General features: G+C 35.1%; 1 protein-coding gene across 5 annotated transcripts in view; it reads right to left on the reverse strand.

Moving 5' to 3' along the window:
- Positions 1 to 4885: 4885 nt before the first annotated feature.
- The window catches only part of LOC131160190 (protein HESO1-like), an 85150-nt gene continuing 64569 nt past the window's right edge, over positions 4886 to 25466 (reverse strand). For all 5 annotated transcript variants that reach the window (XM_058115592.1, XM_058115593.1, XM_058115595.1 and 2 more), the window contains 4 exons: positions 13741 to 13786; positions 6552 to 6658; positions 6281 to 6382; positions 4886 to 6191 (listed from right to left, as the gene is read on the reverse strand). In XM_058115592.1, the coding sequence (XP_057971575.1) occupies positions 5376 to 6191; positions 6281 to 6382; positions 6552 to 6658; positions 13741 to 13786 (1071 nt within the window). In that variant the 3' untranslated portion in view covers positions 4886 to 5375. The remainder of the gene's footprint in view (positions 6192 to 6280; positions 6383 to 6551; positions 6659 to 13740; positions 13787 to 25466) is intronic.

Genomic DNA, 25466 nt, shown 5'->3' on the forward strand with positions numbered 1-25466 from the left:
ATTCTTACTGAAATGTGTCTTACCCAATTTATCTAAATTTTTCAAGGAACAGAGACCGGTCGGGTGATAGAGCTCCGTGATAGTAGGGAGCTGAGACCCTGATACACAGGGTGAGTTTTTGGACTAGGGGAGATGTAATTCCCTTAGAGTTGAATAGTAATTTTTAGTATGGGAAGGTAGTGTGAATATTTGTATGTATGTTGATACTCTGGGTATTGTATTCTGACTGATATGTGTATATTGTCTTCGCTATTAGGTTGAATATAATAAAATACTTTTTACCCGGTACCCAATGCGGGTCGGGTTGTATGAATGGTATTAGGATTGTTGACGTGGCCGATTTGTGGATGTTGTGGATTTATGACGTGATTATTTATTTATTATAAAAAAAATTATACGAAAATCGTGGCGTCACACCGTTTGACTCCAGCATTGAATGGTTTCATAAAGCACCAAATTCACCCACGTTGGTGTTTTGTAGTTGAAAGGATTGCAAAAGGCATCTTGCAAGAGGTCAATTCAGAAACTACTTTAACAATTGACATTATTTATTTGAACTCGAGCGAATAGTCATTGTTTATTCATGTTCTTGTCAAAATAATAAAGGGAAAGTGGTTTGAGAAAATATCCATAAACACCGCTTAGTATGCTTCATCAAGGAGAGCCCTTGAGGTAAGAGAAATTTATGTCTTGAGTGGCCTCGCGACTTGTTCTTCTTTTGCAGGATCAATTCACTACTATGCAAGTGTAAAATGTGGTTGTCAACACAATATGTTCAAACATTGTTAGAGCACGACACTCCAAGTAGGGAGAAAGTAGCTTTAAGATAGAAAATCTCCAACACCAACATGAAGATAAGGTGGAGCCTAGGGAAGATTGGTCCCTATTTAATGTGATAAGGAGTAAAGTATAGACAATACATGCCTAATCCCACTTGAGAGAAACAAGGTGATGAAGATATAGTAGCAAGGGTCATCCGTGTAATCTTTGGAGGACCTAGTAGGGGAGATTCAACTTCAACTTAGAGTTTGTTATACCCCAACACAAATAAGAAGGCAAAGTTGGATCTTCACAAATCTAACCATTTATATCATTCTCAAATGAAGACTTTAAAGGATTATAATGACCGCGTGACGATCATTGATGGTCACCCTAACTATTACAAATTATAAAGTTAAGAGAGTGCTTGTTGATCATCAATACTATTTCAATAAGACAAACTAATCTCGTTCCATACTTATAGATTAAATACATTCACTAACAAAAACACATGCTTTGTGTTTTCATGCCTACATCTAGTACATCTCTTTAAAAAATAGCACTTTTTCGGAGAAACGACCAGTTTAGTATCATTTATGTTTTTGTTTCTATATAATGAAAATACACAACATTGAAACAAGTTTGTTTGCATTGCCAATTTTTTGTTTTTATTGATGGTTTTCAACTGTTTGTGAAGAAAAATAAAAATTAGATTTTATGATTTTCAATTATTTTAGCAACTTGTTGCCAATCTAGAATTAATGTTTTTTTTGGATTGAAACATTCATTTTATCCATATTTTTCAATTAAAATGAAAATAAAATGTGAACTTCAAATATAATTAAAATAAAAAATGCCCATAAAATTTCAAGAAATTTAATAATAATGAAAACGATATACAAAATATTTTTACTATATTTCAATTGCTATATACAATAAGATTGTTCTTGTAAAGTGGATTTTAGAATATAATAATTGAGAAAAATAATAAATATTATAGTAAATTTAATTTATATCATTTTGTACTTTTATAATTTTAATAATATTTATAATTATTTTTTAATTCAAGGACAAAGATAACCATTTCTTTAATCATGCTTTTAATTTGTTTTAATTAATTATAGAAATATCAACCAAACAGGTTGTTGATTTTCAATTTTTAGTTTTTGTTTTTGGTTTTTAGTATTTACTTCTAGTTTTTATTTTCATAATTTTTGACAGTGATATTAATTGAAATATTAACGAGTGTGGCTTTCTTATAAGGACTTCTTTACTTTAAGATGTGATGGTTATTTTATTTTATTTTATTTTTTTATGTGTATGCATACACTTATTTTTATGAACATATTTCCTATTCAAAGTAAGCTCTTTATCTAGGGCTACCGTCACACTATTCATACAAGCCATCCAAGCATCATGCATTTCGACATCATTTCAACATAGTAATAAAATACCAAATAATTACCAATTTCTAGCTTGACCAACTGCCACATAAGTAGAAAATACTCTTCTGAGGTTTACGACTTTTCACCAACGAAGACATAATCTTTCCTCGCTCAAATTTCACAATGTCACAAGTACAAACATAGTGTTACATCACATTCGACAATTTCACATAATAGGATTCAATAAATGCACACACACGCAAACAAACACACACAAGGTTATGTCATAGCAACAAACAAATCTCTTCCTTTGAAGATCAATACCTATAGCAAATAAATTTCCAATCATTAAAACAATATATAGCTATAAAAACCAAGAAGAAAACTCCATGTTCTTTGTATTTGACATGAATTTTTCTCATTTTATTTCATCCAAGCCCCTCCCACCACATAATTTTAAATTTGGATATCTATTAACTTAAAGAATCACACTAATCTCTACTTAATAGTACACAATACAATCAACATATGTTTGTTAAATACACACACAAAAAGAAATGCAAACATCTCTGCAATTATAATATTAACTTCAATTTTCCTTGTACTAAAGTGTTGGTTATCACACTTTTCTTTTTAGAATAAAAATTATGGTAGATCACCTAAAACTAGTAAGAACTTCGTTGTTAGGCTTTACTAGAAACACTGTTCTATTCCAAAGAATAATCACCTTGTTGGTTTCCCTTTGGATCAATCCATACACGTACTGTTAGAACAATGGCATATTTTTTGGTAGTTAAAGCCTCATCAGCCTATTAATGTGAACTTAGTATGCTCATGCTTAAACTAGCTGAAAGCCATAACTTCAACCTATGACTAATGGTGAAACCCCAACCTTGAATGGAAAAGGAGAACAAGGCAATAAGGTAGTAGTAGAGATGTTATTTTACTGTCGTGAAAGGAAAAGCAAATGTGGAGGGATGAAATTTCCACCCCGAGGATATGAAATTTAACTGCAGAGACTCTTAAAAATAATTTCATCGATAGAGTTGCCCCTAACATAAAAGACCCGATTGAGGTTAATTGTCAACATGAAAATGAAGCAACAACTTGTGATCAATTTCCTAAAAAACAATGTATATGTTTTTGCTTAAGCCTTCAAGGCATGTTAAGTATTGACCATGAGGTCATCTCACATCACTTTGGAATAGGCTCAACATCTGAATTGTTGTGGTAGAAAAAGAATATGTTTTGCCTCAAAGAGGAACAAAGTGATCAAAAAGGAAGTATAGAAGCTCTTGACTAGAACATTCATTTGAGAGGTAAGTTATCCAGACTGTTATGTTAGTTAAAAACGTGAAAAGGAAATGGTGTATATTTAGACTTCATTGACCTCAATAAAGCATATACTCAAAGGATAGCTTCTCACTCCGTAAATAATAGATCAATTAGTTAACATGACTTAAAGGCATGATTTGTTAGTTTTATGGATGCATTCTCTAGTTGCAATAAAATTTGAATGACCCTTGAAGATGAGGAAAAAAACTTCATTAAAAGTAAAAAAAAAGATACATGTTATTACTAAGTGGCGCCCTTTGAACAAAAGAATGTTAGAGAAATTTTTTGAAAGTTAGTAAATTAAATATTTAAAGACCAGATAGGTCAAAATGTGGAAACCTAGGTTGATAGAGTAGAAGGTTCAATCATAAAATGACATGATACCTCAAGAATACTTAAATGAGCAATTTTGTATTATGAGTGTCCATTTAAACTTAAGTTCAATCATATTAAGAATCAAAATGAACACATTCTAATTAAAGAATTGGCCATTATGCGACCTTAATTTTTTTTTCAAAAAAAAAAAATTTATAATTTAACTAATTGTATTGCAATCTGTATAAATTCAAGACTTGAAGTCTAAACAAAATGTTAGTCATTTTTATTGGGTTAGTTAGATTTTACTTATTTATTTTTAAAGTTTCAAATCTATCTAGTGTATGATATGTAACAAGTTGAATTATCACAACTACATATAACCTAAGATGAATTACATCTGTGAATTGTCTTATTCAATCTAGTTTAAACAAAAAACTGGTATTAAATAAACTATTTTAGTTCCACACATTTTGAACCAAAGTGTACCAAGATCACTCTTGGAACCGAATTGAATCGAACTAAATTGGTTTTAGTTCTGTTTGGTATTTAGGTGAACTAAAGTTTGCATTATATAGAATTATAGGCAAAAGTTTGACCAATGGAAAACTTATTTGATTTTAACCTTATAATCAATTTATTACAAAACTCAAAAACATTACATTTCCGATAAAAACAACGAAAGAGATGTTTGTTGCATCATTCATCAAGATTTAATTTGCTTTAGATCACATTTGTTTTGAAGGCTTGACTAGGTTAAACTAGTCCTGAGCACTATCTAACTTTAGTGCAACACAAGCATAGGACAAGACTGCTCAAGAGGAAGGGCCTTAACTCGTTTACATGGTATGACTGATCGGACCTTTCCAACTTTCAGTGACAGTTCACATGGCCAAAATGAAATTTATAGCTATGAGATGGTCCAATGGGTCTCTTAGCCAGGGAATAGTAATCAAATGAGACTTGTAATCGCACTAAAATTTTGAATCTTTCCAATCTATCATCAATTCAGTTTGTAGATGGGCTTTCCCAACTCATGCCCAGGTGGAAATCCCATAGAAAATGAAATCACCCTATATTTGCTCTGAATATTTTCAGCAACAGATATCCTTCAGAATCAATTCATTTAAGAATTCTGGGAAGAACTACAACAGAATATCATTACTTACAGACAAGCATCTCATGACACAAATGGTAGCAAAACGATAATATTTTATTTGCTTATACTAGTTGAACAAGCAGAAAATGAAAAAAATTAAAAATAAAAAATAAAAGTACATTTTAATGCTACCATCTGATTCAGATTCACGTTGGGCCTCTCCATAATTACAAAAAATGAATATTCCTATACAAAAGGAGTACGGAAGGGCAATTACATCCATTCTTGCACTTGAATCTTGAGCACGATCTTTTGAGCGAATGACTCCTAATCAGTGTCAATTGAACAAGAGCTCATGAAAGGATTTGAAGACTAGCTCATGTGCTCATCTAACAAAATTTTATCCATGAGAGGCTAAGAGGATCGAGGCAAAGGACCTAGCCAATTCGGTAGAGATGGGAAGGTTGCCTATGTCCTGGGTTTCAGTTGAACCTAAGCTGTGCACGGCCTGGGTCCTGGTTGAAACTATGCCATGCATGTTGCACATCCATTGGTCCTAAATAAGGCATTGGAATTTCTGGGTTTAGACTATTAGATCTTTGAAAACCTAGGGGGTTCTGGGGAGGAACAGAAGGTGGCTGTAGCAGAGATCCAAATGACCCTTCAAAACCAGTTTGGTTCCAGGTAGGAACAGGAGGAATTTTTGGAGGTGCATAAGAAACTCCATCGCCTATTAAGATAGAAGGAAACAGAGTGACATTGCTTGGTGTTTTATTATACAGATGCTGTTCTCCACCCCAACCTTCTATAGTTGAGTGGTTTGGTCTTCTATAATACACCTGCTGTTCTCCACCCCAACCTGCCGGAGTTAAATTGCTCGGTGTTTTAGCATATGCCTGCTGCTCTCCACCCCAACTTGCCGGAGTTAAATTGCTTGGTGTTGCATATGCTTGCTGTTCTCCACCCCAACCCGATGGAGTTAAATTGTTTGGTGTTTTAGCAGATGCCTGTTTTTCTCCACCCCAACCTTCTGTAAGCCGCATTTTCTTGGTCGGGACAGAATCAGGAGTAGGCTGATCTGATGATTGGTTAGCAGAACGTTTAATATCTTTGCTCTCAAGAGAAGGTACAGTGTCCAGACCAAATAAGCATTTCCTTAATTTGGGTCCTTGGATTTGGCCATCTCTGTAGGCCATAAGGTGACTAAGAGAGCCGTGGATGCACTTATAGATCTGCCTTACTCCAGCAGTTCCTACGGCCCTCGCAACATTTTGAGATCGATCTGTGAAATCTTCAATCTGCAACAAATGAATAACTGGCATGATAAATTCTGCATGCAGCAATCAAAGGCAGAAATTCAATTTTGAACAAGGTTAGAGTATTTTACGCTTATACATCCAACACGAGAATTCCATGTTTTATATATCCATGATCCTTCATATGTGCTGACACATAGACCTTTTGGCCAAAGTGTTTCAGCCGATGCCAACTGCAATAATAATAAGTGCCACCAGAATTTACATTTCACACCAAACTATTAAATGGGTGCTTGAAAGAGCATGTGCAGCCTTGTGATCTTTAATTAGTAAATTGACAGATTTTAGGATATAGATTCCATTCTAATCAGTTTACTACACCAAAAAACCTTTCAAAATTACCTTGTTTAGCAAACTAACCAAAAGCTCAGCCAAAGTTTCTGTGTTCTTCTGTCCATAGTTCAAAAACTTTTGAACCATCTTCATGACAGATGCAGGTTCAGTCCCATCTGAAAATGCCAACCACTTAAGCATAGAGAAAAGAGGCAACATGATCAAGTAGGTGAGCCAGTCTCACCAAGTAGCAACTCCAGAACCAGAAGATCAAGATATGACAACAGTAATAAAATTGTGGCAAAGGACTCATGAGAAAATGATAATTATATGTGCAGGTCCTTACCTAGGCTAACAGATGGGGTAATAGCAAAGTCTCCCAAATTTAAGAAAGAAAATTAGTGAACACACACAAAAAGACTCTACAAGAAGTGCATAATGTTCAATTCTCAACATTATATTCTGATTGTTTGCTTTCAGGTATTTCCCCATATGAGCATATAAAAAAGTGAAAAGAGGTCAAATTCCTTGTATTCTAATTTTGAAAGATCTTCATTTCTAAGCATTCCATGCAATGCTGTTTGCTCATGGCATTTGTAGCACTCAATTTCAAGTGTTATTAAGTGGAAATATCCTTAATGCAATTAAGTGCCATCTCATGATTATGCAACCACAATTTGTTACCTACTCTTCTAAGAAATCAAGTTGCCACTGGTTGTGGATCTTTTTTTGTTGAAGGGGCTAACACAATCTGTATTTATGTATCCTTGAACCTGAGTATGACCCTGATCCTAACACAAGAGTCCCCTTTCAAGTGCACCTATGAGATGTCTCAGGATACCAACAACATCATCCCAATAACTAGTTTGAAGAGTAGCAATGAAGTGACTCACAACACTTGTTGCAAAAGAAATATTTGCCTGAATGACTAAAATATTTAACTGCCCAACAAATCTCTAGTATCTTCTAAGATAGGTGATCATTTTAAACCCTATCGGGCATTAGTTTACTATTAGCATCCATGGGTGTATTAGCAGGTATGAATCTCAAAAACCCAGTCTCATCCTGTAGATCAAAAGCATATTTCCTTTTCAACAAGTAGGATAAATCAAGCCATGCTGAGTCGAGCTTTATCATGTAGACTCATTCAATAAATGAGCTTCAAAACCAAGCTTGAGATTCAACTTTGTTCATGTTTTGCTCATTTATTAAACAGGCTAGAAACAAATCCTGTTCAAATTTCCATCATTTATTAATGGACTTTAACTTGAAATTGCTGTTAGTGTAAAAAAAAACAAATGACTTTGTTCATTTGCAACCCTAGGTGTAGCATTTTTCATTGCATTATGTTATGAAAAGATTTTACAACGACAACAACAAGACCAAGCCTTAGTCCTACTAGGTGGGGTCGGATATATGAATCCTTTTCCGCCAAATTATGCGACCATGGACCATTTCTTTTGATAGATTCAAGGGTATTAAATCCTTACTCACTATCTCCTCCCAAGTTATTTTAGGTTTACCCCTACCCCTTCTACTGCCCCCCACAGTAACTAAGTCACTCTTCCTCACAGGTGCACTATGTGGCCTACGTTGCAAGTGTCCATACCATCTAAGCCATCCCTCCCTTATCTTATCTTTTATAGGAGCTACATCTAACTTACCACGAATATGTTCATTTCTTAATTTATTTTTCAATGGTATACCACTCATCCATCTAAGCATTCTCATTTCGGCAACTTTTACTTTTTGGATATTATGTTTCTTCGTCGCCCAACATTCCGATCCATATCGCATAGCTGGTCTTATAGCCGTCCTATAAAACTTCCCTTTCAATTTTAAAGGTATTCTAGGATCACAGAGCACACTTGAAGCACTTCTCCATTTTACCCAACCTGCTTTAACTCTATGCGTTACATCATCTTCAATTTCTCTTTCAGCTTGCATAATGGATCCAAGGTATCGAAATCTACAAGTGTTATTTATTTCTTCATCATCAAGTTTAACTTTGTCTCCAATATTCCTCCTATCATTACTAAAATTACATTTCATATATTCTGTCTTATTTCTACTTACCCTAAAGCCTCTAGATTCCAAAGTTTCTCTCTATAATTCTAACTTAGCCTCTACTCCGTCTCTAGTTTCGTCAATTAATACAATATCATCTGCAAACAACATGCACCATAGAACCTCCTTTTGAATACTCTTAGTTAATTGGTTCATCACTAAAGCAAAAAGATAAGGACTCAAATGGGCCTGTTGATGAGCCAACAAATGAGTCAAAATTTGAGCCTAGATATGCACAAATTTAAGAGCTTAATGAGTTAGGTCAGGCCTGTTAAACAAGCCTATTGTTGAGCATATAAATGAGCCAACGTGCAGGCTAGTTAAAAGAGTCAGCTTGCAAGCTGAGTATCATCCATCTCAAGCTTGGTTTGTTCAGTTTGCAAGCTTAAATCTAAGGCCATGCTTGGTTTGTTTGGTTTGCAAGCTTAAAAGTTAAGCGCACGCTTGGCTCATTTATGTTAGTGACTAAGCTTGAATGACTAATTATCAAGTTGAGCACCGAGTACCTTGTGAACAATTTGGCTCACTTGCAGCCCTAGTGACAAAACAGTCCTCGAATGAGATCTAGACACATCAATTCTCAAGAAAATACTTCAATCCCAAATCCATAGTGTGTAATTCGGTCCACAAAAACAACTTTAAATGTCGTAAATCCAATTTTCATCGCCTCATTCACCTGCAATAATATATCATGCACATAAACTGCAGTAGAATACAGAATGATCTACTGCACGTCTGAAGAAGAAAGTCAATTACACTGCTGCAATAAATCCACCAACCATGCACTGCAAGGCTGATTCAAGCCATACAAAGACATAATTAGACAATATATCAACTATGACTCCCTTAAGCAATAAACTAGGGAGGTTGCTCCATGTAAACCTCCTCCATCATGCAAGAAGAAATTCTTTACATCCATGATCTAACTGGCGTAAAAGCCAATGAGATTTGCTTTTAAAGAGATAAACAGGTGCATTAAAGTGAGTTTGGCCATAGGAGAGAACATGTCTCAATAATCCTTTTAAGTGAGCAACAAAATCATCTGGGTTTACATTCGCAGTACAGACCCAATGGTCAACCACCACAGACTTATCACCAGAAAATTTTATAAGCTCCCCATAATCCCTTTAGCTTGCAGCGCATGCATATCTTCATCCATTGTAGCTCTTCAGTTAGACCGGAACAAAGCTTTAGACACAAACTTGGGAATGTTGATGGATGAAAAGGAACTAAAACAGCAATTGGAAGATGGCAAAGACACAGGGCACAAAGTTAGAAATAGGATATTAAGTACTGTTAAAGCTTGATATAAATTGTTGGCTTGCAACCTAATAGCCTTAAGCTTTTAGGTAAAGTGGTAATCTAACATAGTATCAGAGCTAGTTACCAGAAGGTCCTTGGCTTTAGTCTTGTTGCTTATGTTTACTATGTTGCATTTAAAAATTATTATATTCTTTGTAATGGGCATGGTCTTAAATTTCCACGAAATTGTCGAAATTTCCGATTTCCGTCACCCTCGAAATCGAAATGGTAGTCGATTTCCGTCTTGCATAATTTCCATCGAAATCTCAATGAATCATCTGAAATTTATCGAAATCTCAAAATTTTAGCGAAACTTGTCGAAATATTAACTATACAATGAATTTTGTCAGAATTTAATGAGAAATTTAGGAGTGAAGTGAAATTTCTATCTTAATTTATTTTATCGAAACGAAAGATTATTACAAGTGCTTATGAAATTATATGAAAAAATAAACTTACAGTAACATTTTATTAAAATATTCATGTCTATATTATCATTATTTGTACAATAATAAATATTTAAATGATTTATGAATTTCATTTGTATTAACTGAATATATTTAATGTACATTATCTTACAAATATGTTTAATACACATACTATTTTACAACTTTTCCACCTCATACAAAACATAGATGTATTTAATTTGTAAAATATTAGTTCTAAAACTTATATTATTATGTTTGTTAACCATTTCTAAATTTTCACAAAGAATTCCATGTTTTATTACAAATTTCCGTTATTTTTTAAAATTGAAATTGAAATCGAAATTTCCGTCGAAATTTCCATACTTTTGGAGCTTCGAAATTTGAGTCGAAATCAAAATTTAAGACCTTGGTAATGGGTGTCATCTATCTGTGTATCTCTCCACGTGTTGTCGGGCTGCATGTGCCAGGGAGTGTAAAAGCTTGATATGCATTGGTGAACCACAACATAACAGCTTAAGGTTCTAGGTAAAGTGGTATTCAAATGAGTACATGTGTTTAGGTTTTTGAATGACAATGGGAAAATCAATGTCACGGGAAACAAGTTCAGTGGATAAAGGAGCCGAAAGTATAGTACTAGAATCTGGAAGGGTCTCACCTACGTCTAGGATGATTTAGATGACAAAGACTCAATGGAGATGAAGGCTTGGAGAATGCGGATTAGACAAAGACAATAACTCCAAATTAGGAAGGGAAAGAAGGACAGCTAATAGAGAGGAATCCTCAAAGATTCGTAGTAGTATAAAGTAGAGTCAAAGAAAGCGACATTGATGGAGAAAAAGTTCCAGAGACAATTATTCTGTATTAGTAAGGGAAAGAAGGGCAGGTAATAGAGAGGAATCCTCAAAGATTCATAGCAATAGGAAGTAGACTCAAAGAAAGTGACGGTGAAGGAGAAAAAGAAATGATGCGAGGTAGGACAATAAAACCAATGCCCTTTTTGAGAATAAAAGTATCCCAGATAAATCACACTTGAAAGCATAAGGATCCAATTAATCAATCCTAAGAGTTAATTGATGAATGAAGGACAAACGACCAAATATGCGATGAGGTAAAGAAAGGAAAGGATAATAAGGAAACATAATGGAGTATGGAATTTTACCTCCAAGGATAAACAATAGCATCCTATTGATAAGAGAGCAAGCACTAAGAACTACATGACTTCATAATATTTTAGGCACATTCATTTGGTCTAATAGGGCACAAGTAACTTAAAAAATATTTATATTTTTGAATTAAAGCAGCCTCATTTTGTTGAAAAATCTCAGCAACAAGAGGATTGGTGAATCATTCCTGAGGAAGTCATCATATATAGTGAATTGGGTTGTGAAGTATTCTTTAGCATTGCCACTATGAAGAAAGCAGCCCCATTTTTTTGAGTGTCAACAACAAGAGGATTGGTGAATCATTCTTGATGTTGTTACATATGGTGAATTGGGTGTTAAAGTATTCTTTAGCATTGTCACTACGAAGAATCCAAAGAGGAACATAAAATTGAGTTTTAGTCTCATAACAACAGGAAAGAAAAACAATAAACAACTCTGAATGATCTTTCATCAAATAAATCCAAGTCATCCTTGAGTAATCAACCAAGGTAACAAAATACCCACCAGAGAATTCAACTAGGACCTTGCACATATGAACGGAGTAACACAAAAGGACTTGATCAGTCATTTACTGAAATGGGAAGCGAAAATGACATCATAATGTTTTCCAAAAGCTTTTGGCTTGCCTCATCAGGGGTAAATGCCTTGCCTTATGCCTTCACTGTTTTAAAACATCACCAGAGAGAATTGAACCATAATAGACCAAATTGGGGCAAAACAAAGCCCATGTACACTCCTAGATCCCTTAAAGCGCAGGCGGTTTTTAAGGGCTACTGTTTTCAAGAGGCCAACCAAGATTGGGTGGCTTTATTAAGTGGTTGTTAATTTTCTTCTTTATATTTTCTTGCGGAAGGTATTCTTGTTCTCCTTACTGTACCTGATTCTCATCGCTACTTTTAATAAAGCTTCTTTTTAATCCAAAAAAAAAAAAAAAAGCAAACGGATTTAAAAATAATTTCTCTAGAATACAAACCTTATAGAGCTTTAACAACACCACACTTATGGTTCTATCACAAGAGAAACATGACTCACCTCAGATTTGAAATTCATGGGTGGTAACACAACCCCTGATATAGTGTGTTCTTGTAATAAAGTTACAATCTTGTCGTCTCTTCTACCTTTTTAAATTTCAAATTACACAGAAGGGCAAGGCTACCGGTAGAAAAAGCTATGTCTTTGCTCACATCACTTAAAATAGGCCAAAGTTACACCTATTTTAGGAATTATAAATCAAACAGACAAGATTTACATCTATATATATATATATATATATATTTGTAAATCTTTGATTAACAAATTAAAGGGATCTTCAGTTTACATATACCTGATTTTTTATTTTCACCATTGTGGACATTACTTATTTGGTCCTTAATTCACAATTGTGGATTTCCTAATTTTGTGATTTTTGCTGTTTTCCAATAGATTACTAAGATCCACTTCAGCCAACATATACCATTTGAAGCCCAAGTTTGTCTAGAGCCTCAATTCTATTTATAAACTCGTTGCCTCACCCGATCTATCCTCTTGAGGAGAACTTTGGTTTCAGAGCCCAGTTCGAAATCCAAGTCAGGTTCTTCTCGTACTCGTATTGAATAGAGCATGCTGAGCCAAATCTTCTTCATGTAAAACCTGCTTGATTTTCTTAGTTCCATTATTAATTCCGGGGTTTCCCTGAATTTGAAAGTTCTCATTTATTAGGTTTCCATACCAAGGCTCAATCCAATTAAGTCTGTAGCATCTACCAATTTTGCCATATCCCCCTTTTGCTTGTTTTGAGATTAGGATCTCATTGTTTTAAAAATATTTTCTCAAAGTTTCTTCCATAATCTTTTCCCTTCTCTCTAATATATATTCAGCCGCTTCCACCAATAAAGACTACAATGCTCTTTATTGGTGGTAACTTTTCCATACTTTGCCACCAAATGACATAAAGAACAACACTTGCTTAACAAGGACAGCAGCACATGTTGTTTTCTATGCATTAAGCAACAATCACAAGCTATTGATCCATTCAAAACATTTTTACTTGCAAATGCGGTCATAATTTCTGGTTGTTCTATTAACAGCCATTATAAAATCCACTGCCATCACATGGAATACACAATTTAACAGTCAGAACCCAAATCAAAATCTAAATGGTGAACTGTAAATGATCAAGCTATTACCCTAAGGTGTAAGAACAAGGTAAGGCTGAAGGAAACACTCTCACGAAACAATGTAAGTATTTTAAGAGCTGTACAAGAGTTGAAACATTAGAGTTTGAGAAGTTCCCTCATATCTAGCATCCAGGATTATTACCTTTAAATATGGCAGAAAATGGTGGTAATATGGGAGGATCTCTAGTCTGCACAGCCAAAAGATCATATTAGGGAAAAAACCAAAACAAAAAGGGAAGAAAATTGTCTTTCAAATATGTGCAATCTGTAAAACACACTTTCACAATCGTATCAGTTGGAAATTTGTTAATAGTTAAGCAACAGCCCTCTGGATGATTATTGACTTTCTGCATAACCTTAATTTATCCGGACAAAATCATATTCCAGAACCAAAGAAAAAAAAAATCAAAATTAGGTTCAATGTATGTATAACCAAAAGCAGACCACAGCTTTGGAAATTTGTTAATAGTTAAGCAATAGACCTCTGGATGATTATTGACTTTCTGCATTACCTTAATTTATCCGGACAAAATCATATTCCAGAACCAAAGAAAAAAAAAATCAAAATTAGGTTCAATGTATGTATAACCAAAAACAGACCACAGCTTAAATTGGGTCAAGTTCTAATTGTTCAAGTTAATTCTGTAGTAATAAGATTAGCTAAGCCCTATTTAGCCACTCCAGGAGCAACTGTTCATGGCCATTATGGGGAAACCCTTTACAAAGGAGATACATTAATTACATTTAAATATGAAAAATTGAGATCTGGTGATATAACACAAGGCCTTCATAATTCATTGGTTGATTGTATCATTAACCATTTTTTTCATTTTTTTGTGTGAGGAATTTATCATGAATCCACTGATTTCTGCTGCTTCTGTTATTGCTGCTGGATTGGCCGTAGGGCCTTCTTCTATTGGTCCTAGAGTTGGTCAAGGTACTGCTGCAGGACAAGCTGAAGAGGGTATTGCAAGACAGCCAAAGTATTAATACTAGAAGCAACATAGAGTATATAATATTGTAAAGAGTGAATGGCACTATAATAACTGCAAACTCAGTTCATTAAAAGAACAAAGTGGAAGATGCAATCATGATAAATGCCCCTTCTCCCTGATTATTTCTAGTGGTCTGCCCCTTCCCCGGACCCCGCATACGCAGGAGCTTTGTGCACTGGGCTGCCCTTCTAGTAGGGGGAAGAGAACTTGAAGGATTTTTCCATTTTTCTTCTATAAATATAAAGAGAGGAGAAGAAATACTATTTATTTTTCTCTCTTGAAATATTCTTCTACTTCAATTCTCTGTCCCATGTCCTGTGTTGATTGTAACATGTTATCAAAGACTGATTACTTTATTCATTTCTATCTCTTGAAACCCTAATTACTTTATTCATTTCTATCTTTTTCTTCCCGCTTTTCACTTTTGTTCTTGATCTTTTCTATCCAAATCTTTGCAAATTGCCAATGCATCTTCACTAATGGACCGATGATGGCGCAGTAGGAAGGACTGAACATTGGGACAGCTAGCTGAGGAATGTGGCATTGTTTGCTGGACAGTCTGATGCCCTTTAGAAGGCAGTAGGATGACAGTTCTGAAAGAATATTACTCTGAGATATGCAATACTTTCGGCCTTTCAGGCATAAGAACATGCATGTAGAATGTATTTCCTTTGATGTCTCAAAAATTACTAAATAATTAGATTGCTTTAATATTGCCAGATTTTTATGGACCTGAATGAGTTTGAGCCTGTGCATGCCTGGATTCCTAGGAGTCCATGGCAGAGCAATGTGACAAGTACAGGGGTATTATAAACTTCTCTCTAAATTAATAATAAATAAAGAAATTCTTCTTTCTTGTACCTGTCTCCCACTAAACTTTGGGGGTATCAGAGCAAGCCAGCAAGGTTTCATTCTTTAATCAATAAAAGGACCTGACAGTAGATCATCTGATAACAACCAAGATAACAAAAGGTCACTGACCAGCAGTATGGCTCACACCAGCATTGTCACTGCTGATGTCCACATCACTACTGATGTCCACATTGCATCAACTGTGCATACAGGTGAATCGCTGATTCCTGAAGGCGTAGTGACAGGCGTCCGGACTAGCTGATTATGCCTACTGTAATTTGTTTGTGGGTTTGTAGCTTCTTCATTATGAAAGTTTTGATCTTTCAAGCTGTGAATGTAAGGCAATACTTCAAACTCTTCTGCACCATATGAGTGCTATCTAGGGGGTGTTTGGCTCAGGTAATCCTAAATGCCTCTTGGAATCATAGTTGTCAAATCGAGATTTGAGTCTTGAATTGAAATTCCAATTTCAGGAATCCATAATTGGGAATTGAGAATCAAGAATCAAATCAAATCGTAAGATTCTGTACAAATTTCAAGATCAATTCCAAATGACGACATGCATATACAGATGTATGTTCAACAAATACAACAACAATGAACCAAGCCTTAAATCCACTAGGTGCTACATGAATCAATTTTTGTCAATTTCACATGACTGTAATTTGTAGGCAATTTTTTCCGATAATTTCAGGGTTATTAAATTCATACTCACTACCTCATTCCAAGTTATTTTAGGTCTATCCATATCCCTTCAACTGCCCCTAATAGTAACTAGCTCACTCCTCCTTACTAGGCATTATGCACTATTTGGTATGCATTACAAATACCCAAACCATTTGAGTCGCCCATCCCTTATCAGAACCTATGCCTAAATTACCATGAATATGTTCATTCTTTAATTTATTTTTTAACATTGTACCACTCATTCACTTTAGTGTTCTCTTTTCAAAAAGTTGCCCAACGTTTTGATCCATATACCATAGCTGGTCATATAGCCATGGAATGAAACTTTTCTTTTAATTTTAAAGGTATTCTACAATCACACAATATGCTTAAAGCACTTCTCCGTTTTTACCTAAATTGCTTTGACTTTACGTATTACATCTTCTTCAATTTCTCCTTCAGCTTGCATCCAAGATACTGAAATGTACTAGTGCTATTAATATCTTGACCATCAAGTTTAATCTTTTCCCTAATATTGCCCCTACTTCGACCAAAACTACATTTCATATATTTTTTCTTATTTCTACTTATCCTAAAACCTCTAGATTCTAAAGCTTCTCTCCATAATTCTACCTTGGATTCTACTACACCCCTAATTATATCAATAACACAATATCATGTACAAACATCATACACTGTGGAACCTCATTTTGGAAACTTCAAGTATGTTCATCCATCACTCGTGGAACCTCTTTTGTTCTTTGAAGTCTTCATGAATATCCTTTCTTTTTCCTTGAGCTTGATCATTCTTTGAGCTTCATTTGCTTTAAATATCTTAGTCTCCTTGAGCTTCCACTTGATCACTTCGTAAATGTAGTATGACTTTAAGCACTTGGTGATCTTTGGTCATTCTTTCTTGATTTTTTGAACTAGTCATTTTAGAGTTCCTGAAATCTCATCACTTGAACACGAATTAGTTAAACCATCATTTATTTGTTACCATCAAAACAAGATGTGAAAGCCTTGTTAGGCCAACAATATAAAAGAGGTACAAATATTTTAACCCTCTGATCAGAAAAATTCATATCAATATAGATGTTGTTTTTATTGAAAACCAGCCCTTTTTTGGCCATAACCATCTTCAGGGGGAGAAAAAGGAAACTGAAAATGAGTTCTGACAAACTTCCTCTTCCAAATGTTTTCCTTGACATTGACATCCACTCTTTAAAAGGTCAGGAAATTGATACTTTAACTGGCGAAAATAATGGAAATCCTAATCTACCTATACAAGGCATACCTGATTCACAAACAGGGGGAGAAGTACTATCAAATATTCCCTCATCTGAGCTTCGTGTTTATACCAGAAGAAGAAATCATCATAATAATAGAGCTCTTTCTTCAAATCCAGAGCAAGGCCAATCATCATCACCTACACAAGTTGGTCCTCCTTCACATACTCTAGGTACTTTTTCTTCTTTAGATCATTGTTTTGATAATTCTTCTAATCTTGACTTGCCCATTGCCCTTGGGAAAGGAGTTAGAACCTGTACCACACATCCTATTTCCAACCATCTATCCTATCATAGACTCTCTAATTCACATAAGGCCTTTACTTCAAATGTTTCTCATCTGTTTATTCCAAGAACCATTCAGGAAGCACTAGATCACCCGGAATGGAGATTGGCTGTTCAAGAAGATATACACTAATTGCTAACGACACTTGGGAAATTGGTGACCTACTAAAGGGGAAGAAGATTGTTCGCTGTAAATGGGTATTTACAGTAAAATTCAAGGTTGGTGGGAGTATAGAAAGATACAAAGCAAGACTTGTGGCGAATGGGTTCACTCAAACATATGGAATTGACTACCAAGAAACATTTGCTCCTGTAGCCAAGATGAACTCAATCCGTGCGTTGCTCTCTTTAGCAGCTCACTCTAACTGGCCCTTATATCAACTAGATGTGAAGAATGCCTTCTTAAATGGAGACGTAGAGGAGGAAGTATTTATGGATCTACTGCCTGGATTTGAAGGGAAAGGTGGCAAAGGCAAGGTATGCAGATTGAGGAAATCATTGTATGGACTCAAGCAATCTCCTATAGCTTGGTTTGAATGCTTTGGGAAGGTAGTAAAGAGTCATGGCTACAGCCAAGGTCAAGCCAATCACTATGTTCTATAGACACACGAGTGAAGGTAAAATGGCTATCCTTATTGTCTATGTAGATGATATAATTCTGACAGGTGATGATAGCAGTGAGCTAGAGAGGTTAAAAAAGATCCTTGCTCTGGAATTTGAGATCAAAGACTTAGGAAACTTGAAGTATTTTCTTGGTATGGAATTTGCAAGGTCAAAGATTACTAATTCACTACCAATGAAACTGTATTGTGACAATAAAACTGCAATAGCTATTGCTCACAATCCAATTCTTCATGACAAAGCCAAACATATGGAGGTAAACAAGTATTTTATCAAGGAGAAAAGATGAGGGAGTAATCTGTCTGCCATATATCTCGACAACTAAGCAAGTAGCAGACATACTAACAAAGGGATTGCTGAAGAAACAATTTGAAAACTTCATTAGCAAGCTAGCCATGGAAGATATCTTCAAGCCAGCTTGAGGGGGAGTGTTGGAAAGTTTCAAATCTGTTTAGTCAACTTTCCTATTTGTCTAAAAGAATCTCGGCTGTAAATGTGTAAATATCCTAGAATATTTAGTTTCCATAGAAATTAGCATTTTTGTTTCTTTCCTTCCTGGTTCTTTCCTTGTATTCTTCCGCTGTACATCTATTTATAAAGACCTAAACCAATGTTATGATTAATGAGAATTATTTCCACAAGAAGCTATCTCATTCTAGAATAAGCCTTCGCTAAGTCCCTCTTCTTTTTTCTGAACTTTTTCATTAATCTCCTTAAAAGACATACAACTTCGACAGTAGATCTATTAGCCATAAAACCAAATTGAGTTTCTAAGACCCTCATTTCTAACCTTAATATTTATTCAATCACCCTTTTCATTTTATGACTCGTAAGTTGGATTCCGCAATAGTTATTACAATTTTGAATATCTCTATTTTTGTATGTATGTGTTAAAATACCACTTTACCTAAAAGCTTAAACTGTTAGGTTGTGGGCCAGCAATGTATATCAATCTTTAACACTCCCCCCACACATGCAGTCCGACAGCATGTGGAGGGATAAACACATGATAGGTAACACCCATTACAGGGAATACAATAATTTTTTAAACACTACACAATAAATGCGGACAACAAGACTAGAACCTAGGACCTAGGACCTCTTGGTGACTAGCTCTGATACCAAGTTAGATTACCATTTTAGGTTGTGGTCTAACAATGTATATCAAGCTTTAACAATATGTATTAAAGTGTTTTTCCTCCATTCATCTAGCATTTTCTTAGTTTTTATAATTGTGTTCAATAAATTAGCTAAACCATATAATTCTGTTATCATCTAGGCATTTCTAAACTTAGGATGTCATCGAGTCTTATAGCTTTTCCATTTTTCATTTTTTAAAATACAAACTTAACTTCATAAACTCTAATTTTGTTAATAAATCTCATAGTTTTAGCCTTTTCCTCATTTGTCAATTCTAAGTTTAGGCCTTCTACTTGGTTTCCATTAAATAGCTTGTTAAAGTAACTTTGCCATATTTCTTTTATAACTTCTTCCTTAATCAAGAAAATATCATCCTCATTTTTTATACGTTTTACATTATCTAAGTGCTTACTTTTTCTTTCTCTAACTTTAGCAAGTTTAAATGTCTTTATCCCTTTTTACTATCTAATCTAGCACATAAATTACCATATGATCTGTGTTTAGCTTCGCTAACAACCTTTTTTTGCAACTTTTATAACCTCTTTATTCTTTTCAAAGTTTTCCATGTTTCTACATTTTTACCATGTTTTATGCCAAATTTTTTGTCCTTAAGGATTTTTGAACATCTTGATCTCACCACCAACTTTCTTCACTATCTAATAATCTTTCTCTAGATTCAACTAAAATCTCTTTTGGTATTTTTTAATAGAGCTAGCAATCCCACTCCAAAGAGTGTTTGAGTCAACACAATCCCCTAGTGATCATTTTATCTTTAAATTTTATTATAGTTTCTCCTTTTAGGCTCCACCATCTAATTCTCTTACACTGGTTTAAATTAGCCTTTTTGTTCCATACTTTAATACATATATCTCAACTGAAACTTCATGTCATGTACTTAAGCTTTCACTTGGGATAACTTTACAATCCTTAGATGATAAACAATCTACCTGCTAGTTAAGAAATTTATTAGAATTTTATTTTGTCCACTCTTGAAGCTTATTGTGTTCTTTTCTCCTCTTAAAGCAAGTGCTCAATGTAATAAGATCATATGACATGGCGAAGTCTAAGATCATATCCCTAGAATCATTTTTATCTCCATATCCCATCATGTATCTTATCATAACCTTTTGTTTATCCTTTCTAATGTGTTCATTCAAATCAGGTCCTATGAATATTTTCTCAGTCCCTAATATACCTTTTGTAATACTATCCATATTTTCCCGAAATTGTCTTTTAAGGTTTTCTACCAAGCCTATTTGAGGAGCATGAGCACTAATTACATATATTGCCTCTTACCTACAACCATTTTGACTTTTATGATTCCCCCCTGCTCTTTTAACATCTACAACGCTATCTTTTAAGTCTTTGTCTACCAAAATTCCTAAACTATACTTATGTTTTTCTTTTTGTACCAAAGTTTGAATCCTAATTTTTGTCAATTTCTTTACCTTTCTCCACTACCCACTTAGTTTCTTGAATAATTTTTCTCTATGCATGTATGCATGTGTCCTTATATTCCAAGTTGATAATCTAATCTTAGTATTCTTAACCAACTTCTTTATTGCCCACATAAAAAATGATGCATGAACCTTTGCATATTTAACACCGTACATGGGTGCTGACAAGGTATATTGCTTCAGGGCGACGACCAACCTCATCCATTTTTCACCACATCCAGGTGGTATAAGTGGAAAACTTTGCTTGTAAGGAAGGCCATTTCGAATAATTAGTAACGATTCATATCATAGATATTTGACAAGTTTTATGCTAGCTACCTAATGCAACCCTCCTCCCTTACTAGTCTTGGGACCAGCTATGTGAAAATATTTAGGACATTGAATGATTCACATGTGAAGTTAGATACAACAAAAAAATGGTAAAGTACATTTAAATTTTAACAATTAAAAAAATATTTCATGTGTATACTTTCTCTAAACAATAAAAAGTAAGGGAAGGAATCAAGAAAAAGTAATTAAAAAGTTAACCTTTATGTTGTTTAAGGGAAGTAATTAAGAAAAAAATATATATAAATTGAAGTTTTTTTCTATTTATCAACAATAAAAAGAAAATCATATTTCCTCCATATGCTTCTCAAATTAAAAAGAAACAAAGAAAAAAAATCATAGAAATTGTCAAATAATTGAACAAACTACTAAAACCAATCTCTAAATCTTAACACCATGGCGAAGGGCAAAACGTGAGTACCACCTTCGCCTTTGCTGACTAGTGTTTTGCTTTCCTTTCAATGGCAGTACACTGTACCACTCCAAGGGTGAAGAATGGTTTTGTGAGGCAACAAAAGACCTAAAATTTCGTTTTCTCTTATTTTCAACATAGAATTGACGTAGTGAAGGAATGGAAGGCAATCGTGTAAAATAAAAAACCGTAAAAGATAAAGGTATTATTAATGTTTTAAACCGCTAGATTTTACTGGATCTGATAGGTTCATAATTATGTGAACCGATAAATTCATTAGATTTTGGGTGTGAATCAATAAATCCAGCTATGGGGGATGTAGTTTTGATATTGTACTCAAGGGAAGGGAAAGGCAATGCAATCAAAGGGGATGATAGGTAGAGAGCTGAAGGTATTTTGACCAGTGGGGGTGAAGAGGAGGCATCTGATTATTCTAATATGGAAGTTGCCTCGAGTAGTTTTTGTGAAATTTGAGAAGGAATTGTTGGTGGATCAGTTGAGAGCAAATTTAGATTTGTAGGAAGATGATGCCATGGCACAACTTAGAAAGGAAAGCTCCAAAGGTGAGGGAGTGGAAATCCTTGGAGCAGTGCGATGACCTCCCACAAAGTATACAACTGTTTGGAAAAGAGTGTGTTCACTTGTTCTCTAAAACTATGCAAGGGGTTACAAATGACATTAAACACAATTTATACCAGATGAAAGAATTGATTGACCAAGGGGCTTTGTCCACTATCCCTAAACCTAACTCCGTGATGGTGGACTTTGTTGATATTCCTTTAGTACATTTTTTTAAAAGGGGGCGGAGGGGGTATTGATGTAGAGGCTACTATTCCTATGGTCAGTCTGAATTCTCCAAATCTAAAAAATATATTCTTCCCCTTCCAATTCAATCTATTCTTTCTTCGGACGCTTTATGCCATAAGGAGGGTTAATCTATGGGCAACACTTTTGGTATTGGCCTAGGGGGTAGTGAGAAAGACATACCATATCCAAATAAAATCCTTGAGGACCTAGGTTTGAAATTAGTTAGTCCAGTAGGGGTTGAGGTGAAATTGATATAAGCCTTGAGAGAAAAAATAGTAGGTTCAAACAGAACTTAAGGACATAGTTTTCTCTATCAATTAAAGAGGAGGGAAGGAAGTCGGGAAAGGAGGGAAACGAGCGAAATTATGAAACTAATCAATTGGAATGCTATAGGGTTAGGAGACCTTAGAAAGAGGGGGTTAATTAAAGAGGTCCTTCTTAGATATTCTCCTGATTTCATTTTGATTCAGGAGACTAAACTTAATAATATTGATTTCCCGGGGGGGGAGGGGGGGGTTGGGTTGTTAGAGGGATTTGGGAAGGATGTAATAAAGATTGGGCCTTTGTACCTTCTCGAGAGTCAACAGGCAGTATTTTGGTGCTTTGAGACACTCATTCTATCATTAAAATGGGTAGTCTAGTGGGCTTTTTATCTCTTCTGTCTTGGTAGTAGTGAAAGGCCATGGTCAATGGTGGTTATTGTTGGTGTATAGTCTTTCTAGACCAACCTTTATAAGCTCTTTTTGGAATAGCTTTGTTATGTGTTTGGCCTTTGTGCTCCTAATTGGACTGTGGGAGGTGATTTTAATGCAGTGAGGTTCCTTTGAGAAAAGAAGGGGGTGATAGAGTTGTTGCTACTATGCTAAGCATTAACTATTTTATTAGGAAGTGCGGTTTAAGAAATCTTACCCTTGATAAATCTAATTTTTATGTGGTCGGTGGGAGGTACTGGAGTGGCGGTAAGTAGGCTTGATAGATTCCCTTTATATACAGAGTGAGAGTATGAGTTCCCTATTCTTTCTCAATTTATTTTACCTAGACCCATTTCTAATCACTTTCCCATCATGTTGGACTTGGAATTGAGGAATGTTGCTTGGGGTCTTACTCCTTATAGGTTAGAAAACATAGGGTTTGGTCATGAATCCTTTCAACCCATTAGTAAGGAACTCTTGGAACATGGATGTGGACAGGGGGTGGGAAGGTTTTAGATTTAAGAAAAAACTAAAAGGTTAAAAAAGAAGTTGAAAGATTGCAATCGGGAGGTGTTAAGAGATTTAAGGTTTAGAAAGGCTAATATTTTTGGAGAGGTGGCTGAGTTAGGAAGGAAGAAGATAGTTATTCTCTCAAGAGAGGAAGAGATGAGAAGAGTATATTTCAAGAATGACTTAGAGGAGGTCATTTTCAAGGAAATAAAGTGTTGGAGGCAGAAGATGAAGTTTAAATGGATCAGAGAAGGTGATTGTAATTCTACATTTTTTCATAGGACATCTAATGGGAAATGAAGATGAATTTGATTAGGAAGTTGGAAGTAGATTTTTTTTTTTTTGGGGGGGGGGGGGGGGGGGGGGGTTCATTATCTCGGATCAAAGTCAAATTGCTTTTGAAATCACTAAGTTTTATTCTAATTTGTACTCCGAGGAGGATGATAGTAGACCAATGGTTGAAGCATTAGATTGGGACCCTTTGTCTGGTGAGGAGGTCGTTAGGATGGAGAGATCTTTTGAGGAAGAGGAAGTGAGGGCCACGGGTTTTGGGATGGAGAGGGATAAACCTACAGGACTTGATGGTTTTAACACGGATTTCTTTCCAAGATTGTTGGGAGGTGGTTAAGCTAATTTGCTTAAGGTTTTCAATGAATTTTATGGGAATGAGATTTTAAGCAAGAGTATCAATTCCACTTTCATAACTCTTTCCAAAGAAGAATAAATCCATCAAGATATCAAACTATAGACTTATTAGCTTAGTTTCTAGTGTATATGAAATTATCACAAATGTTTTAGCTAATAGGTTGAGTATGGTGTTTGATAGGACTGCCTCTAAGGCTCAAAGTGTGTTTTGGGTGGGGGTGGGGGTGGGGGGGGGGGGGTGGAGGTAGGCAAATTATAAATGTCATTTTGGTTGCCAATGAGATTGCTGAAGATATTTAGAGAAGGAAGAAGGGAATCTTCTTTAAGTTGGAATTTTGTGAGGAAGGGGTTTGGTGAGAGATGGCAATGTTGGATTAGAGGCTGTTTGTATAATGTAAGCTACTTAGCTTTAGAGAATGGTGACTCTAAATCTTGGTTTAAGTCTACAAGAGGGATTAGTAAGGTGACCCTCTTTCCCCAATTTTGTTTGTCATAGTGGCTGATATTTTGAATAAAATGGTGGATAGGGTGGTGGTTGAGGTTTAGTGAAAGGTTTGAAGGTGTGGAAAGAGGGGGTTAGATTTAGTTTGCCAATCTTCTTTTTAGAGGATCATAGACCCTCCTTTATGAATATTTTGGGTCTCTTACATGTTTTCAAGAAGGTTTCTGGACTTAAGATTAATATAGCGAAGAACGGTATTGCGGCTATTAATTTTCCTATCGAGAATGTTAGGGAGTTATCTGAAGAGGTGGGTTGTAGTGTTTTGGATTGGCCGCTGTCCTATATTGGGGTTCCGTTGGTGGTTAACCATATATCCTTTATATTTTGCGATTGTATTGCGGATAGGGTTCCAAGAGATTGGATGGGTGGAAAGGATCTCTTTTTTCTCTTGGTCGTAGAATAATGCTAATCCAAGCTTATCTTTATAGTATCCCTTTATATTTTCTTTTTATTTTCAAGATTCTGACAGGGGTTGCTAGTAAGATTAGGAAGATAAGGAGAGACTTCTTGTGGTCGGGGGTAGGGGGTTTTAGGGATCATTTCGTTAGTTGGGGAGTGATGGGGATGTAATAACAGGAGAGTGGTTTGGGTATTGGAAATTTGGTGTCCAAAAACACAGGTCTTTCGGCTAAATGTGCTCGGCGATTTCCGCTAGAGAATTCTTGCCA

Source organism: Malania oleifera, chromosome 7, assembly GCF_029873635.1.
Source record: "Malania oleifera isolate guangnan ecotype guangnan chromosome 7, ASM2987363v1, whole genome shotgun sequence".
Classification (NCBI taxonomy): Eukaryota; Viridiplantae; Streptophyta; class Magnoliopsida; order Santalales; family Ximeniaceae; genus Malania; species Malania oleifera.